At 45.9% G+C, this 19907-nt stretch overlaps 1 protein-coding gene, 1 long non-coding RNA gene and 1 pseudogene across 8 annotated transcripts in view; 2 read left to right on the top strand and 1 right to left on the bottom strand.

The window, feature by feature from the left end:
• Positions 1-739: 739 nt before the first annotated feature.
• On the bottom strand, positions 740-2236 carry LOC126935201 (keratin, type II cytoskeletal 8-like; annotated as a pseudogene).
• A 2795-nt stretch (positions 2237-5031) lies between these two features.
• Positions 5032-19907, top strand: part of SCUBE2 (signal peptide, CUB domain and EGF like domain containing 2) — a 74197-nt gene continuing 59321 nt past the window's right edge. For 4 of the 7 annotated variants that reach the window (XM_050756104.1, XM_050756106.1, XM_050756110.1 and 1 more), the window contains exons 1-3: positions 5079-5234; positions 6818-6940; positions 17368-17493. In XM_050756104.1, the coding sequence (XP_050612061.1) occupies positions 5111-5234; positions 6818-6940; positions 17368-17493 (373 nt within the window). In that variant the 5' untranslated portion in view covers positions 5079-5110. Of the gene's footprint in view, positions 5235-6817; positions 6941-12434; positions 12546-17367; positions 17494-19907 lie in introns of those variants that run through there. The other 3 variants (XM_050756105.1, XM_050756108.1, XM_050756109.1) reach the window with 2 other exon arrangements.
• Positions 11790-12418, top strand: LOC126935313 (uncharacterized). Its single transcript, XR_007719222.1, has 2 exons — positions 11790-11900; positions 12224-12418. It is a non-coding gene; the product is annotated as an uncharacterized LOC126935313 (long non-coding RNA).

Raw genomic sequence — 19907 nt, forward strand, 5'->3', positions numbered from 1 at the left:
TCCAGCCTTTCAAGCAAAGGGCCTGAGATTTGTTCCCATTGGAAAGCCGTCACGTGCTCATCCCTGAACCAATGACTGTTGCAGGGGGAATGGAATGAATGATATCAGTTGTCTTAAGTCAACTCCAGAGCCTGAAGTTAGAGATGGGGAAGCTTCCTTCCTAGGCACACGGGCTGTCTGCAGGAGGGGTGAGTATCTGTTAGGAAGGAGGAAAAAGATAGATACACAGCCCCCAGGGGTGATGAGGGATGGTGAACCCCTGAGCCCAGGCAATGGGCACGGAGGAAGAGAATGGTTTTAAGAGATAGTAAGAAGGCAGAATTTTCGTAATTGTTCAGATGTGCTGGGGAGGGATATCATGGAGTCCCAGATGACCACCAAACCTCTGACTTGGCGTTCACAGGATGGTGGTGCTCTTGTCTAAAGGAGACAGCGCTTGAGAAGGAGCAGGTTTGAGGAAGATGAGCTCCATTTTTTTGTTTGTTTGTTTTGGACAGTTGGCAGAGCTAGCTGAGGTTTTATTTTGGGGGAAAAAAAAGCAACAATTGAATTGTTTTGTAGCTGGAAGCATGAGCAAGGGGGGTGCCTCAGGCAGTAAACTCCCTCAGCAGGTGGGCTGAGGGCTAGGGCTGACCCTCAGGTGGGTCTCCTGTTCCTGTGCTCCAATGCACAGTGGCTTCCCCCACAGGCCCTGGGGCAGCTGCAGCAGGGGCAGGCTGGTAGGGGCTGCCGTGGCCATTCACTTGGGCAGGACATCTGAGGACTCGGACACCAGCTTCCCATGTCGTGTTTCCACCTTCTTCACAACCACGGCCCTGGAGGAGCTGGCACGGCTGAAGGAGCTGGAGCCTCCACCAAAGCCAAAGCTGGAGTCCAGGCTGTAGCTGAGGCCAGGGCTTGTGAGGTGCCCATAGGCCGAGCTCAGCCCATCTGAGAAGCCACTGGTGGTCTTCAGATGGATACTCATGTTCTGCATCCCAGACCCCAGCCAGCTCTCCTTGCCCTCCAGAAGCTTCCTGTAGGTGGCGATCTTGATGTCCAGGGCCAGCTTGATGTTCTTCAGCTCCTGGTGCTCCATGGCACAGCTGCCGCACCATGTCCCGCTTGGCCCACTACAGGGCGCCTCTAGCTCAACAGCTTTGTGTTGGCATCCTTAACAGCCAGCTCCCCACACTGCTCAGCATCTGTGATGGCGGCCTCCAGGGAAGCCCTCTGGCCTTTGAGGCCCTCAGTCTCAGCCTGGAGCTGGCTGATGTTCCTGTTAATCTCAGAGAGCTCCATCTTTGCATAATGCAGGTCATTCCCGTGCTTCCCAGCCAGCGTCTGCAGCTCCTCATACTTGATCTGGTGCATGCCCTCAGCCTCAGCCCAGCTGTGGTTGGTGATCTCCTTGTACTGTGCCTTGACCTCAGGGATGATGCTGTCCATGTCCAGGGAGTGGCTGTTGTCCATGGACAGCACCACAGAAGTGTCCGAGATCTGGGACTGCAGCTCCCGGATCTCCTCTTCATACAGCTGCCTGAGGAAGTCGATCTCATCAATCAGCCCTTCCAGGTGAGACTCCAGCTCTACCTTGTTCATGTTAGCTTCAGCCACATCCTTCTCGATGAGGACAAATTCATTCTCCATCTCGGTACTCTTATTGATCTCATCCTCATACTTGTTCTTGAAGTCCTCCACCAGCTCCTGCATGTTGCCAAGCTTCAGCTTCTCCTGGCCCAGAGTGTCCAGCTGCCACCGAAAGTTGTTGATGTGGCTCTCGAACATGCTGTCCATGTTGCTCTGAGCTGTCTTCTGCTGCTGCAGGAGGTTCCACTTGGCCTCCAGCATCTTGTTCTGCTGCTCCAGGGACCGCACCTTCTCGATGAAGGAGGCAAACTTGTTGTAGAGGGTCTTGATCTGCTCCTTCTCCTGGGTGTGCACAGCCTGGATGTTGGGGTTCACCTCCAAGGGGACTCAGCAGGTTCTGGCTAACCATGATGGCTGTGATGACCCCCATACCACTGGCCCCACCAAAGCGTCCACCCAGACCCGTGGAGGTGCCCAGGCCACCCTGGAAGCTGCTGCTGCTGCCTACTCAGGAGAAGCTCCAGGAGCTGATACGGGCACTGGGCCCGCTCATGTAGGAGTGGCTGCTTAAGGCCTAGGGGCCAGAGGTGGACACCTTGTAGGACTTCTGGGTCACTCTGATAGACATGGTGGAGGCGGGAGTGGAGGCAGGTGGCCTGAACCAGGCAGAGATTCGAGAAGGAGCAGAGAAGCTGCTTCTAGGTCGTGAGCTTCCTTTTGAACATGATGAATTGGAGGGATCTAGGGGAGATCAAGGTGGTATCTAGTAGGCAACTGGATACATGGGATTGAACCAAGGGGATAAATCCAGGCTGGAGATTGATGTTATGGAATCAAGGGAATGAGCAAACCATCCAGGAGAGGATGTAGAAAGAGGATTCCTAGAAGATGGTGGAGAAGGCATTTCCTGAGAGGTAGGAGGAAAACCAGAAGTTTGCCTGCCACAATGACAACCAAGGGTAGGGAGAGTTTCCACCAGGGAGAAGCAGTCCACATTTCAGAGGCTGCTGGGGGGCACTGAATGGTGTCCCGTGAGTGCAGAGTGGCACCTACTTATGTGTAGTTCAGGGGTACACACAGCCGGCCACTACCAGGCTTTCTTCCGCCTCCTCAGAGGCCCACACCAGTGAGACTGGGCTGGCTGGGCTGCCTCTCCGCACCCTTGAGACCTGGTTCATGGTCTCTCAGCCTGTGGAAAGGAGACAGGGAGAGGAAGAGGGAGCTTTAGCCTCAGTCCAGGAACGGTGTCTGAGGCCTTTCTGAGAAGTTTGTGGGGACCTCAGCTGGCCAATAGAGGGCAGCCTACAGCCAGAGTAGAGCCAACCAAGTCCCTCCTGACACCAAAAACACTGACATTTGGACACAGTTTTCCCCTGGAGCCTTCCCCCTATGGAAATTCCCAGTTGTAAGCCATATTGACTTTAATCTCAAGTGTCAGAAAGGTTGCCCAGGAGTCTCGGAGCCAACAGCTGAAAGCATGTTTGTAAGGATGTCAGGGCAAACAAAATAGGATACAGAACATTTTTTTGAGATCTGTGCCAGTGGTGGACTTTTCTGGAAAACATGACAAAAGCTGACCCTCTTAGGCAAAAAGGCGCTGAGTCTTATCAGTATTAATTTGTGTCCTTACTGAAAGATCAAGTTAGGGAAAGGTAAAGGGGGAGAACAGCACATGTGTGATTTCTTCACCAGGCACAAGGGCACTGTAGGAGGCTCCCCCCCAGAGTTTAATGGACAGCTTTATGTATTTATATACTTTGACTGGAGCTAAAGAGGTCTGTGCCACACAATGGGCAGTTTCTAGTTGGATTTTAAAAGAAATAACTTTGATCATTTCAAAAGCAATGAAGCCTGATGCAGCGGAGAGAAAAGAAGGCAGTAATTTATGGCTACCATTAAGGACACAAAGACAAAGGCAGAGAGAACGTTTCACTAACTGCAGATTTACAAATGTGTAAAAACCACCCTTATGACCAGAAATAGCTGAGTGTCTCTCTCAGCACCAAACAAAAGGGAGTGGGAGGGAGGTGCAGACAGAAAGAGGGATGCAACCTGCCTGTCTTCACTGAAAAGGTCAAAAGAAAAACAACTACAGAAAAGTTGTTTTCTCAGATAGCTCCATCAAGCAGCTGCACTAGCCACAGCCCAAAGAGGCGGGCTTAGCCTGGGCCCCGTGGGCGTGTTCAGGGGCCGGGGTGGCAAACGATGGGTGCTGAGGGTGCAGAGGCTGGGAGCTCTGGGCTGTGGATAGGCCCCAAGAAGACACAAGTGTTTTTGTGTATGAGCTAGGTGGGGATTTTTTGGTGACATCTATTTTTTTTCTGATCTCCAAAGGAATGGTGTGTGTGTGCGCGCGCGCGTGCATATATACATATGTGTATGTATATATTCACAGGAGAAAATTGAATAAATACGAAGAAGCTCAGTGAAGAACATTACTATCCCTGAGTGTGATGTTTAGTTGCCTCTCAAAATTGTTACTATATTTGTTCCTGGAGTGATATTGAGTGTACTGGGCTCCAGCCTTCCCTGGCGTGGGTGATATGAGAAGACCCTGTGTGTACCTGTTCCCTTGCAAGGACTGTCTTGCATGGAGGGCCAGGTGTCAGGCACTGCCTGTATTTGCAACTGGCCAGACCTGATGTTTATGAGTTCAGGTGATCATAAATGCCACCTGTACTCCGGACAAAGTCGGAGCTGTCTGTTGTCCCTGGTGGCTCACCTTTGATCTCTAGCCCCCTTCCCCTTAGGCTGCCCTGAGAGATACATAAGTAGCTTGCAGGGATTCTAGGCCCAGCGTGCCCCACAGTAGGACAAGTGGACCAGTGCCCTCGGGGCTGTGGAATGGAGGATCCGAGAGGGCCTGGGGTTTGGGCAGTGTGGAGAAGGGTGCAGAGGGTGTGCTGGGGTGGGCAGAGAAGCCAGGGTCACCTTCTCCATTCAAAGAGCTGTTTTCCCGAATTGGAAGTCACCCCCACTCCCTTCCACTCCCACCTCCCACATGGAAAGCCCCAAGATAGCTTTGGGGTTTGGGGACTGTACTGAACACTTTCTGGGCGCCCTCCGCCCGAATATTTCAATCTAGAAAGGTTGTTTGTCCTCACAAGAAGGCCTGGGTCGAGCTGTAGGACACTGGAACAGGCGGGGCACTGAGGGCTCCGAGCGCTGGAGCGGAGCGGGGCTGCGGGGGGCAGCGGTCTGGGGGCCTGGGCTGCGCGGGGCGCGGGGCACGGTGCTGCCGACCCTGCCTGGCTGACAGCAGCGCTCGGGCCACCGGGGCCGCGCCCCCTCCGCCCGGGGCCGGGGAGGGGTCGGGAGGAGGCCGGGCGGGGCGGCACTGCCCCCGCCTGCGCCTCCCGCCCCGGCCCTGGAAGGACCGTGTGAAAATGAGGCCGGGGCTCGGGGGGCGGGCGGGGCCGGGCCGGGCCGGGGGTGGCGGCGGCAGCGGGCTGGGCGCCCGCACACACCTCCCCGCGCCGCCGCCGCCGCCGCCACCACCGCCCGCACTCCGCCGCCTCTGCCCGCAGCCGCTGAGCCATCCATGGGGGTCGCGGGCTGTAACCGTCCCGGGGTGGCCCGGGCGGTGTTGCTGCTGCTGCTGCCACCACTGCTGCTGGCGGGGGCCGTCCCGCCGGGCGGGCGCCGTGCCGCTGGGCCGCCGGAGGGTGAGTGTCCGGCCGCGGGGGGCGCACCTGGCACAGTGGGCAGGGCCGGGTAGGGTGTCTAGGTCCCCGGCGGGGCCAGAGCCGGGCGTGCGGGGCCCGAGGCTGGCGGCTGCAGCTCCGCGGGGGCCTCCGCTCCCCCGGGGACCTCACCCGCCGGCCTGGCCAAGGCGCCACGACCGCTGGGGCCCTGAGTCCTGCGGCCCGGCCTCGGATCCGGAGCTGCTGACAGTTCCCGCCCGGTCCGGACGCCTCCAGAGCGCCTGCTAGTCAGACCGTCACCGGCGAGTAGGCAGGAGGGTGCTGACCCGGGCCTCGGGGTCCCGCGCCTCAGTGTAGGCGGGGAAACTGAGGGCCGGGCCGGGCACATCCGCGAGGCCGTGGCAGCTTTGCCCTTTCTTTCTTTGGGGGCCAGGAAGTTCTGCTGCTGGCTTCGGGGTGGGCTCCAGAGACTTTTCTATTAGCGGAACAGCGCCTGTTCTCATCTGGGAATTACCCTGAAGCAGCAACAAGCCTAGGTTTTCAGCAGAGAACTCTGGTTTCCAGAGAGGACTCTTGACGTGCTGTGCTAACTGGACTTGCAATACTTTCAAAATGCTTTTGTTTTTAATCAACATCCTGGAGTAGTGTCAACCCAGGAAACACTTCCGCCAAGGCGGGTTTCCAGGTTGAGACGATGGGCAGGGGTGGGAGTGCGGGGGGCCGGCCGTAGGGACACCATCCCCGCTTCGCAGAATCTGAGAGCCTGGGATGAAATCTGCTCCATTCGCAGAATCTGAGAGCCTGGGATGAAATCTGCTCCAATCCCGGGGCAGGCTTCCCCCAGATACTCCAAACCAGCGGGGTGCAATCTTTTGGCTTCCCTGGGCCACAATGGAAGAAGAAGAATTCTCTTGGGCCACACATAAAATATACTAACACAAACGATAGCTGATGAGCAAAACAAACAAACAAAAACTCATAATGTTTTAAGAAAGTTTACGAATTTGCGTTGGGCGGCGTTCAAAGCTGTCCTGGGCTGCATGTAGCCCACAGGCTGTGTTGGACAAGCTTGCTCTAAGCCCTGAGAAAGCTGACAGACACCTGCTTGGCTTTCAGAGTTTTTCTGTCCGTTTGGTCCTTTCCTCCTTTAGCAGACATGTATGTACTGTTGCCTACTCACGTGCCAGGTACTGCACTGGCTTGGCATAAGGGGCACAGATGCAGTCTGTTGTCAAGACATTGTCTAGTGGAGAGGAAGGAAAACATTAACCCTGCCTGATGTGTACCATGCAAAGCCATACATATACTAGCACTGGTGAGGGCACCTACACTGGGGGTCATGGCAGGCTTCCTGGAGGAGGTGGATTTGAGTTAAGTCCTGAAGGCCAGTAGGTGATGGTGGGGGTAATTTCACATAGAGGGTACAGGCTGTTCCTGGAAACAGCGGCCCAGAAACAGTGTGGTTTATCCCAGGGATCCCAAGCAGTTGTAGCTTGTGAGGAGTGAAGTGGGGTGGGCTGGTGGGGATGATGCCAGACAGGACCGAGGCCAGATCACACATGGCCTGGGAGCCTGTACCAGGTGTCAGCTGTGCTCTTTTGCAGATGTGGATGAGTGTGCCCAAGGGCTAGATGACTGCCATGCCAACGCCCTGTGTCAGAACACACCCACCTCCTACAAGTGCTCCTGCAAGCCTGGCTACCAAGGGGAAGGCAGGGAGTGTGAGGGTAAGTGCCTTGGGGACCATGTGGGGGGACTGCAGGGAAGCTCCTACCTCCTTAGCTCTTGCAGTGGCCACTTAACATTGGTAAAAGTGCTGCCCCTCCTCTCCCTTTCCCCCAGCCCCTGAATCACATCACCTGCTCTCTGAAATGCTTTTCAGATCTTGGACTGGAAACATTAGGTCTTCCCCAGAGTTGCTCACACAGTTTTATCTGGCTCTGAAATGTCCTTTTGTCTAGCTTCTGGAAAAGAAAAGAGATGTGTTAGTATCTTTGGGTCCCACTCGGTTTTGGGGCAGAAAGTAAACAGCTATGCTGATCAGGAGAGCCATACCTGCCAGAGTAGGGCTGATCCTGCACCTCCCTGGGGCAGTTTGTAACTTTGCCCTGAAGTCTGAGTGCTAGAGTCCTGCCCTTCCCTTCCAGCTCAGGAGGCTCCATCCTGTCTATGGCTTTGGCCACAATGTTTGGCATTGCGACAGGCCAAGCTTCAGAGTACACCAAGGGCCTTCCTTGTTTGGAGTTACAGGTTCACTCTGGAGAGATGTGTACAGAGGGACATTTTAGCCCATAGAGCTGCAGGTCTGAGAACCTGTAGTTTGGACTCTGCCATTTTATATTCTGGACTAGAATCATGAACTGTGAAGTTCAGAGCTGGCCAGAGAGTAGACACTCGAGGCTGTCCCTGGAGATGGAAATCATGACACATTGGAGCTGACTGGGCTGTTCACGTAGCTCTGGGCCAATCCTATTACTCATTTTACAGATGGGGACATTGAGGGCCAGAGGACTTGTGTCCATGATCACACTATTCGCCTGCAAGTGAAAGAAAGTCAGGTCTTCACTCCCAGCTCTGTCTCCAGCCCCACGTTTCTCATATTTACTCAGCCTGCTGCTGTCCCTCTTTGGATGGGTGAGAAATCCCACTGTCTATAGTCATCCCGTGCAGGAAGAAGTTAGATGAGGAGCACTGAACTTATCTCTGAGTGTCCCTCCTTGCTCCTGGACTCAACCTTGACAAGTATGTTGGTGGCCCCTTCCTCTTCGAGAGGTTTTAAACTCTTTAGAACTTGGGCTTAACTCCCACAGGAATTGATCTTTTGAATACTTGCAGGATCTAAAGCTACATAATGAGTAAGAAAGTTCCCTCCTAGTCTCTTTCCACTTTGAAAAACATTAACTTCTTTAGATGAGGAGGAAAACTTTTTTGAGACAGAGCTTTGCTCTTGTCGCCCAGGCTGGAGTGCAATGGTGCGATCTCGGCTCACTGAAGCCTCCTTATCCCCAGCCAGGAGTGCGAGACCAAGCAATTCTCCTGCCTCAGCCTCCCAAGTAGCTGGGATTACAGGTGCCTGCCACCACGTCCAGCTAATTTTTGTATTTTTAGGAGAGATGGGGTTTCACCATGTTGGCCAGGCTGGTCTCAAACTCCTGACCTCAGGTAACCCACTGGCCTCGGCCTCCCAAAGTGCTGGGATTACAGGCATGAGCCACAAGAGGAGGAAAACTTTTAATGAGTGTCTATTCTAGTGCCATTTAATGGCCTAGTGTTCAGACCCTGATGTTTCAAACCAATCTGTTTCATACTGTGGCCTCTGAGTAATAAAGATTCTAAATATTGAAACAGTGTGTAATGCCCAGCGGTACCTGGTATGTGGTAGACACTCAATAAACATTCTTATTTTTGAATAAGTGAATGTGTAAGATGGGCTCAGTCACTAGCACCTTGACACAAAGTCTTTTCCAACAAATAGACAAACCCGCAAATGAAATATCTAGATACAGAATATACAGATGACCAAATAGGTAAGTGACTGTCAGATGCTTTTGCAGTGTTGTAGCAATGATCCGATCCTCCCTACCCACTCATCTCCTTGTCTTAGCATAGCTGAGACAAGAGATGGGATTTTTAAAATGAACTTTGTTACAAAGGAAGGGAAGACCAAAAGAAAATATAGATAGCAAATATGAATAACAGGTGGGATTATGACAGGCAAGTTTGGATCTGGTGACATCCCTTAGGAAATCATTCAGGGAGCTCCCCTTTGCACATGAGGAGTGAGGCTCCCGCTGTTCCCATCAGAGAAGGTGTGCTCCTGGTCAGGTGCATAGCAAGTGGGATTGGGGATCCATCCATGAAGTAGCGCTCTCTCTCTCTCTCTCTCTCTGTTTCTTCCCCATCCCCCGCCCCATTTCATGGGAGGCCAAAAGGCTGTCTCTCCCCAAAACATTTATCTGCTGATTCCTCCATACCACACACTCTTGGTATTAAATATTCTATTTGCTGTACTGTAATTCACCCATGTTGGTACCCTGCTTTGGAAAAAAATATTCACTTCTTTACTATGTGGGTAACTCACGTCCTCCAGTTGCTGTGTGCTCTCAGGTGGCACAAAACCATGCCACTAACTTTATTTAGATGAAGTACACTTTTAGTAAATGATGTTAAATGACAATTGGCAAGAGTTTCCTTACTCTTGGCTTTTGAGTTGGATATATTTCAAATGAAATTGAATTGCTAACAGTTTATAGTTGATTGTTAAAAGTCTATTATTTAGTTTAAAATAACTAACGATTGGCATTGTGCCATATATATATGTTTATTTATTTTTAAATGATATGTGATTGTTATAAAAAGTCAAATAATATAAAATGTGTAAAATAAAAAATTAAAGAGCCTCCCATCCATTTATCCACAGATAGTCATTGTTAACAGTGAGCATACATCCTTTGTACTGTCATTTTGAACCCAAACCCTAGAAGAATTTGATCTTTTGAATATTTGTGGTATTTACAATACTAGTAAGTAAGGATGTCCCTCTTTTTTTTTTTTTTTTTTTTTTGAGATGGAGTCTTGCTCTGTCACCCAGGCTGGAGTGCAGTGGTGCAATCTTGGCTCACCACACTACAACCTCCACCTCCCGGGTTCAAGCAATTCCCTGCCTCAACCTCCCTAGTAGCTGGAATTACAGGCATGCACCACCATGCCCGGCTAATTCTTGTATTTATTAGAGATGGGGTTTCACCATGTTGGCCAGGCTGATCTCAAACTCCTGACCTCAGATAATCCACCTACCTCGGTCTCCCAGGTGGGATTACAGGCGTGAGCCACCGCACCTGGCCAGGGTGTCCCTCTTAGTTTGGATTTCTTGGTATAGGAGTACAGAAATGGAAATTTTCTCCCAAGAAGGAAAAGGAGAGGAAATGAGAATTGTAAGGATTCAAAGATGTAGATATACAAAGATGTAACTCCTTTATCCATTTCTTGGCCTATTAATTTGTAAGCCTCTTGGGACCAACCTATGGTATTATTTGGGTTGTGATTATTGCCAGCTTCACTACTCATATTTAAGTTTAGGGATGAGAACCAGGTTTACTCAGAGTAGGTAGAATTTTATCCTCCATAAAGTTTTCTTCTGCCAAAATGTTGGAGAAATGTGTGAGCCCTGAATAAGTGGGTTTAAAAATAATGTGATTCAGACGTTGCTTTAGATGATCTTTTATTCTAAATGATCTTTGCTTATTTGCTTATTTATTATATGGTTCTTACTTCTCAGTTTGAGGAATTGAATTGGCTCATGCTTGTAATCCTAGCACTTTGGGCAGCTGAGGCAGGAGGATACCTTGAACTCAAGAGTTTAAGACCAGCCTGGGCAACATAGTGAGACCTTCTCTCTACTAAAAGTCAAAATAATTAGCTGAGTGTAGTGGTGCGTGCCTGTAGTACCAGCTACTCCAGAGGCTGAGGTGGGAGGATCACTTGAGCCCAGGAAGTGGAGGTTGCGGTGAGCTGTGATTGCTCCACTGCACTCCACCTGGGCAACAGAGCAAGACACTCTGCCTTAAAAAAAGAAAAAAAAGAAGAAAGAGATTGAATCAAGTTTAACAGGGATGAATCTAAAGTTGGCCTTTGTACAAGATACTGTATTTTTCTTTTCTTTTTTAATTTTTTAATTTTTGAGACAGAGTCTCTCTTTGTCACCCAGGCTGGAGTACAGTGGCATGATCTTGGCTCACTGCAACCTCCGCCTCCCAGGTTCAAGCGATTCTCCTGCCTTAGCCTCCTGAGTAGCTGGGACTACAGGCGCCCGCCACCACGCCCGGCTAATTTTTTGTATTTTTAGTAAAGACGGGTTTCACTGTGTTTAGCCACGATGGTCTCTATCTCCTGACTTCGTGATCCGCCTGCCTTGGCCTCCCAAAGTTCTGGGATTACAGGCATGAACCAGCGCACCCAGCCTGTATTTTTATTTTTTAAAAACTTTTTATTTGGAAATAATTTTAGATTTCAGAAAAGTTGCAAAAATAGTGCAGAGTTCATATGTGTATATATAGGCCCTTCATTCATCTTACCCTAATGTTGGCAACTTACATAACTATAGTACAATTATCAAAACCAGGAAATCAACACTTGCATAATGCTATTAAGTAAACTACAAACTTTATTCAAATTTCACCATTTTCCCCTACCATTCTTTTTCTGTTTCAGAATCCAAGTAAAGTCCCACATTAGATTTAGCAGTTGTGTCTCTTTTCTCCTCCAGTCCGTGACAGTTCCTCAGTCTTTCCTGACATTGACATTTTTGATGAATACTGCTCACTTCATTTGTGTTATGTCATTATAAGAATTGATATGAGACCAGGTGCAGTGGCTCATGCTTGTAATCCAAACACTTTGAGATGCCAAGTGGGGAGGCTTACATGAGGCTAGGAGTGTGAGACAAGCCTGGGCAACATAGCGAGATGCCTGTCTCTAAAAAAAAAAAAAATTGCTGGTGTAGTGGTGTGTGCCTATAGTCCCTGCTACTCAGGAGGCTGAGGCAGGTGGATCACTTGAACCCAGGAGTTTGCAGTGAGCTATGATGGAACCACTGCACTCCAGCCTGGGCGACAAAATGAGACACTGTCTCAAAAAACAATAATTGATATTAGAGAATGTCTTGTATTTTTTCATGATAAAACTGAGGTGATGGCCGGGCGCGGTGGCTCAAGCCTGTAATCCCAGCACTTTGGGAGGCCGAGACGGGTGGATCACAAGGTCAGGAGATCGAGACCATCCTGGCTAACACGGTGAAACCCCGTCTCTACTAAAAAATACAAAAAACTAGCCGGGCGAGGTGGCGGGCGCCTGTAGTCCCAGCTACTCGGGAGGCTGAGGCAGGAGAATGGCGTGAACCCGGGAGGCGGAGCTTGCAGTGAGCTGAGATCCGGCCACTGCACTCCAGCCTGGGTGACAGAGCGAGACCCCGTCTCAAAAAAAAAAAAAAAAAAAAAAAAAAAAAAACTGAGGTGATGAATTTTTGCCCTGGCTGCTGCAGAGGTGCTGTTGTGTCCTTTTCAGCGTAGCACATCATGGGCACATGACGTCAACATGCCCCATTCCTGATGATGTTAATCTTGATTGCCTGAGCAAGATGGTATTTACTGGGTTTCTCTGCTGCAAAATTACTATTTTTTTTTTTTTTTTTTTTTTTTTTTTTTTTTTTGCCCTTTGCAATAGATACATTTCTTAGGGGAGATACTTTGAGGCCAATATCCTGTTTCTCCTCAAGTCTTCATCTACTGATGTTAGCATCCAACTGTGGATTTTGCCTGCAATGTGTGTCTCCTGGTAATTTTGCATTTCTTGAATTCCTTAAACATCTATTAATTGAAATTATTCTGTAAGGAAGATCTCTCCCTCTTCCCCACTTATTTATTAATTTATACCACTATGTACTCATGCATATTTACTTTATTACATCTATATTTATTTTTGGCTCAAATTGTTTGCTTTAGCCATTGGAAGCTCCCCCCCCCCCCCCATTGTCAACTGTGTCATTTTGACATTCCTTTTTTGAGGACTTCCTAACTTTCTGGTACAACAATATGCTCATCTTATAGCTTCTCCTGCCTAGGCCTGGAATCAACCACTTCTCCAAGAAACTCTGATTCCTTTTACTGGGAAGTGGTCTATAGAAGCCAAGATCTGGATGCTTGGTGTTGTCATTGCTACTGGGGTGTCATCATTCCTAGCTGGGAAATACATGTATGCATACTCACCCACACATATACATATATCTATATGTATTCCTTTTATTTATTCATCTGTATACATATTAAAAACAATTAGTTACACTGATACTTTGGATTCCAAACCAATACCACAAGATTCATTCTATTCTGTCTTCGCTTATTTGTAACTTTCTCCAACAGTGAGAAATCTGGCGCTCATTATCTGTAATGTGTTTACCTCTTTGTTCAGTCCTAATACACAGGTAAAGTATTCACAGAATTACAAGTCCATAACCCTGTGAGTAAAGCAGATTTGCTAACTAGAGTACAATATTTACTAGAATCTATAGCATGCAGCTATTTTTGTTTTTAGCCTTAAAGCATCCAAGCAAGGTGTTGTTTTTCACAGTGTTATTTAGGGCAATACTTTTCTTCCCTGTCCCCTTCAGTATGGTTATGCTATTAGTTTATAATACATTAGGTTCATTTGTTTCTTTTTGTATTCCATTTTTATTCACTTCCATCCCCTCCTTCCATGCATTTCCCTTATTCCTTAAACATCTATTAATTGTATGTATACAATTAATTGTATACATATTAATCTATGTGTATGTATGTATATGTTACTTGTGTGTATTAATTGTATACATATAATCTATGTGTATGTATACGTTACTTGTATGTATTGTATGTATTAATAAACATACAATTAATACATACAAGTAACGTATACATACATACACATAGATTATATGTACGTATGTATGTATGCATGCATATATGTAAAACATCACCATGGTTCCAAGAGTCAAAAATATACCAAAAGGTATACTCAGAGAAGTGTCGCTCCCTTCTTATTCCTGTTCCCCTCCTCATTCTTTCCACCCTTTCCCCGTGCCCTGTGGGTCACCAACCTCTGTAGTTTCTGGTTTTTCCTTTCTATATTTATTTTGCACTGTAAGCAGATAAATATATGCTTTCTTTTTAACAACTTTACTGAGGTGTAATTAACATACTATAATATTCACCAATTTTAATTGTACAAGTCAGTGATTTTTAGTAAATCAGCTGAATTGTGCAACCATCACCATAATACAAATATTTTCCTCATCTCAGTAGTATTCCTCATGTTCTTGTACAGCGAATCCTCATTCCCAGTCCCAACCTCAAGCAACCAGTAATCTACTCTCCATATCTGTATATTTGCCTTTTCTGGACATTTCATGTAAGTGGAATCATACAATATGCTATCTTTTGTGTTGGATTCTTTCACTTAGCAAAATGCTTTTGAGGTTTGTCCATGTGGTAGCTTATATCAGCATTTCATTCATTTTTATCATTGAATGGTATTCTATTGAATGAATATACCTTTTTTTTTTTTGGCCCATTTATCAGTTAATAGGCATTTTGGTTTTTTCTACTCTGGGGCTATTATAAATAATACTGCTGTGAATACTTGCATGAAAGCCTTTGTATAGACATATATTTTCATTTCTTCTGGGTATATACCTAAGAGTGGGATTGCTGGGTATTTGTGTTTAACTTTTTAAGAAACTGCCAAAGAGATAATTTCTTGGATATCACACCAAAGCCACATACAACAAAAGATAAAGTAGACAAATCAGACTTCATGAAAATTTTAAAGTTTTGTACATCAAAAGACAATATCAACAGAATATAAAGGCAACTCACAGAATAGGTGAAAATATTTGCAAATCATATATCTTATAAGGGATTAGTATCCAGAATATGTAGAGAATTCTTAATGTTCAACACGAAAAATCAAATACCCAATTAAGAAATGGGCAAAATATTTGAACAGACATTTCAGCTAAGATGATATGCAAATAGACAACAAGCCCATGAAAAGATGTTCAACATCTCTAATGATTAGGGAAATGCAAATCAAAACTACAAATGGGAGATACTATTCATATCCATTAGGATGGTTACTATCAAAAAAATAGAAAATAATAAATGTTGGTGAGGATGTGGAAAAATTGGAAGCTTTGTGCACTATTGGTGGGAATGTAAAATGGTGTAGCCACTGTGGAAAACAGTGTGGAAGTTCCTAAAAAAATTAAAAATAAAATTACCATAGGACCCAGCAATTCCCCTTCTGGGTATATACCCAAGTGTGGAAAGCAGGGTCTTGAGGAGATGTTTGTATGCCCATGCTCGTAGCATTATTTACAGTGACCAAGAGGTGGAAGCAACCCAAGTGTCCATTGACAGATGAGCAGATAAGCAAAATGTGTTATGTACAAAATAATGGCTTTGGTTTTTATGTTTTGAGATGGGATCTTGCTATGTTGCTCAGGCTAGTCTCAAACTCCTGGGCTCAAGTGATCCTCTCATGTCAGCCTCCCAAGTGGCTGAGATTACAGACGTGATGTAATGGAATATTGGCCTTAAAAAAGGAAATCCTGTCACATGCTACAACATGGTGGAATCTTGAGAACATTATGCTAAGTGAAACAAGCCAGTCACAAAAAGACAAATACTGTTTGATTCTACATATATGAGATACTTAGAGTAGTCAAAATCATAGAGTCAGAAAGTAGAATGGTGGTTGTTGGGGCCTGAGGAGAGAGAGGGAAGAGGAAATGAGGAGTTATTGTTAAATGGGCATAGAGTTTCAATTCAGATAAAAAGAGTTAGGGAGATGAATGGTGGTGATGATTTCACAACATTATGATTGCTTTAATTATATCCAACTGTACATTTACAGAAAGAAAAGAAGATACTGCCAAACTGTTGTCCAAAGTGGCTATGCCATTTTACATACCCATCAACATCCTGTCAACAATGTATGTGTTCCCATTTCTCCACATCCTTGTCAACATTTGTTATTGTCTGTCTTTTTAATTATTACCATTCTAGTGAGTGTGAAATGGTATCTCATTGTGGTTTTAATTTGCATTTCCCTAATAACTAATGATGTTGAGCATTTTTTCATGTGCTTATTGGCCATTTGCATATCATCATAGCTGAGATGTCTATTCGAATATTTTGCCCATTTTAAAATTAGGCTGTTTATCTTCTTATTGAGTTGTAAGAGTTCTTTTTCAGTTCTTCATAAGGTATGTGATTTGCAAATATTTTCTACCAATCTGTGGCTTGTCTTCATTTTCTTAACGATACCGTTTGAAAAGCAAAAGTTCTTAATTTTGATAAACTCCAGTTTATTAATTTAAAAAATTGTGATTGTGTGTTTGGTATTATATCAAAGAAATTTTAACCTCATCCAATGTCCTAAAGATTTTTCTCTTTTTCTCCTTTTTTTTTTTTTGAGATAGGGTCTTGCTCTGTCACCCAGGCTGGAGGACAGTGGTGCGATCTTGGCTCACTGCAGTCTCAATGTCCTGGGCTCAGGCAGTCCTCCTGCCTCAGCCTCCCAAGCAGCTGGGACTACAGGCGTGCACCACCACACCCAGCTAATTTTGTTTATTTTTTGTAGCGATGGGGGTCTCACTATGTTGCCCAGGCCAGCAACTCCTGGGCTCAACTGATCCTCCTGGCTTAGGCTCCCAAAGTGCACCCAAACATCATGCCCAGCCATCCCAATATCTTAAAGAGTTTTCTCACATATTTTTTCTGAAAAGCTTTATATTGTTAATGCTTACATTTGGATCCCTGATCCATTTTGAGTTGATTTTTGTGTATGGGATAAGATAAGGGTCTAAAATCATCTTTTTGAATATGGATATCCAATTAGCCCAGTGCCATTTGTTGAAAAGGCAAGCATTTATCCCAATGGATTACCTTAGTACTTTTGTTTAGAATCAAGTGGCCATAAGTAGAAGGATTTATTTGTGGACTCTCAGTTCTGTTCCATTGATCTATACATCTGTCTTTATGCCTGTACCATGCTGTCTTGATAACTGTAGGTTTATAGTAAGTTAAAGTCCCCCAAATTTGTTTGCCTTTTTCAAAATTGTTTTTGCTCTTCTAAGTCTTCTGTATTTCCATATAAATTTTACGGTAAGCTTGTCAAGTTCTGCAAAAAGTATCCTGAAATTGTGTGTGTTTTATATCTTCTTATTTCTTACATGAAGATAACATATTACAGATACTCTTTTAATTTTTATTTTTTTCATTTAATAGTATATCCTAGAAATTACTCCAAATCAGTTCCTAGAGATCTTCCTCATTCTCTCTCTTTTTTTTTTTAAATAGCTGCATGGTAGTCCATGGAGTAGAGGTACCATAATTTATTAAACTATTCTTCTATGTATGGAAACTTAGTTTGTTTCCAGTATTTTGTCATTAGAAATAACACTGCAGTGAATAACCTTGTGCATATTTGTTTTCCTATTGTTAGAGATGTATTTTCAGGTAGATTTCTGGAAGTGGAATGGCTGGTTAAAAGGTAAGTGCATATGTTTTCACATCAAATAAATAGCACCTGTCTGGTTTACTTCTGTTTTATTCCTCAGACATCGATGAATGTGGAAATGAGCTCAATGGAGGCTGTGTCCATGACTGTTTGAATATTCCAGGCAATTATCGTTGCACTTGTTTTGATGGCTTCATGTTGGCTCATGATGGTCATAATTGTCTTGGTAAGGAAGGCATTTGGAAATGGCAATTCTCCTTCGCTCTCCCACCCCTTGCTTTCCCTTGGTGAAGACCTCCTCATGAAGACAAAAACGGGCTCAGAGCCTTGTGTTTTCTGCTTCCTTGGAAGTCAGACTCCGTGATAGAAAATGAGGTAAAATGTTTTAGTTTTATGTGATCATTCATAACATAAATCTTCTGTTAGTCCAAAGAGATGGGTGACATTGTCATTACTATTTATTGACTTTCTAGCATTGACTTGTCACCTTTTAAGATCTTTGGTCTTGTGTTGAGAGTCCTGACTTATAACCATTTTTTTTCAATGTTGTAAGTGTTTCTATTTTAGAATTTGGAAAAACTCCTTGTCCTGAAGACTCCAAATGTGTGCTGGGGTTACAGCCAGCTAGACCCCCCTTTTTTTCTTGAAAAAGAGAGAAACTAAAACAGAAATCTTCCATGAACATCTTCCTAGTATTCCACAAAACAGAAACATCTGTTGGAGTTTTAGTCCCTGAGTTAGAGACTACAAAGAGTGTTGTTTACATTCATTCCTTATGCCAGGAATAAAACAGAACTTAGAAGCAACTAGCAACTGCATGGGGTTGAGTGTTGGATAGTCTTAGAGGCTGCAGCACTCCTGGCAGGTAGGTATTTGTGGTTTGCTTTTTAAGGCTGGTATTAGTTGTACAGGAGAACATCACGGGAAAATATGGCATCAGCGTCCTTTGACACTCACGACCCTTCGTATGGATAACCTGCTGAGGTCTACTTGGCCAACTAAGGAGCAGTGGAGCCAGGCCCTGGCTCTGTGGGGACAGCGATTTGGACACCCCCTTATAGTGTGGTAGGAATGGCCCTTTGATTAAATGCTTTGAGATATGCATAAAAGGAACTAGAAAAAGTCCAGGCAGAACTTGTGTGTTGCATGTTGGGGCTCTGGAGTGGAGGAGAGGTTATTTCCATTTGGGACTTAACCCTCATATGACCTTTATCCCATGTCAGTGTCACCTGGAGCTCCATCCTGATGGACTCTGTTATTTCCTGTCTGTGCCCTGTGTGAGAGATCAGGCTTTGGGTGACACATCACGTGACTTTCCAAGCCTGCAGCTGTCAGTAAGACTTGATTGCAGGCGAGGGAACCAGTAACCTTCTAGGCAGTGAGTACCACAAAAAGGCATATTTGAAAGACAATCATAAGAGCAGGAATCAATATTAATTAAAAACTCAGACAAATGAAATCACTTTCAGTTCCCATTTTTGGGGGGAAATTTCCCTTTGATTTGTCAACAAGGGTATTTGGAGGATGCATATCTGATGGCAGACTTCGTCATTACTGTGGTGCCGTAATCCACAGCCCGGGGTCGGGGAGAAGGATGAGGTTCCTAAGAGCAAGAAACATCCAGGGGCTAGGAATCTGGGCCAGGGCTGGTGGGCGGCTCTGAGTATCGGCCTGCTTGGAAACCCTGAAGGCAGAGTTTTTTCTTGCCTTTGCCAATAACACAGATATTATTAACACAGAGTATCTCCATTTCCCCTCTGTGGGATCTCTTTGTGGACTCAGTAGCAAGGATCTGCCTTGTGGAGAGACCTTGAGCATCTACTGAGTATTTCTGAAGGGGGTAAGGACTCTTTAAAAGGAAGGAACAAGAAAATGAAGTACATTTAGAAGAGTAGGACCAGCACACATAGACACTTCCCCACCATTCAGACTTGAAAGGGCTGAAAGTGGCAAGAAAGAAGCTCAGAGCCCTAATGTCTCCTGAGTTCTCTGGGATGACCCCTTCAATCTCCTCAGCCTCCTAACCACACATTAGCCACAAATATATTAGCTAGAAGACACAAGGTACAAACACCACTTAGCTTTGGCACTAAACACAGAGCACTTCAAGATCCTGAATGCCTGCAAGTCTGAAAAACGAAAGGCAGCTCTTCTATACAGCTCACCCCATCTGCATTCAGTTTATATTTTTGGAGTATCTGGGATCTCATCATAGCTATTTGGCTTTGTAGCAGTGGTTCTCAACCCTGGCCGCACACTGGAATCACCTGAGAAGCTTAAAAACCACCATCACCTAGACTTCATCCAAGACTGGCTCTGTCAGTATCTCTGGAGATGGCATCCAGGCATCAGGGTTCTGACACATAGCCAGGGTTGGGAACCACTGTTTTATGGTCTGGAGAAGCTCACCAGCTTAGTGATAGATATCTGCGTACATGGACACACACTTTTGTATTTATCCAACCAGAGAGCATCGGCCAGCTAAATGACACACTTCTGATTGCTTTGGAGAAAAGAAATTGGGGGTTAAACGTGGGATGGGGGTGTGGCAGCTCAGAGGGGAGCACACCTTTACTCGCAGCCAATCCAGGAGTTGGTGTTCAGGGAGACTGACCTCTCCTACTCACCTTGAGTCTTGCT

The sequence above is a fragment of the Macaca thibetana genome, chromosome 14, assembly GCF_024542745.1.
Source record: "Macaca thibetana thibetana isolate TM-01 chromosome 14, ASM2454274v1, whole genome shotgun sequence".
Lineage (NCBI taxonomy): Eukaryota > Metazoa > Chordata > Mammalia > Primates > Cercopithecidae > Macaca > Macaca thibetana.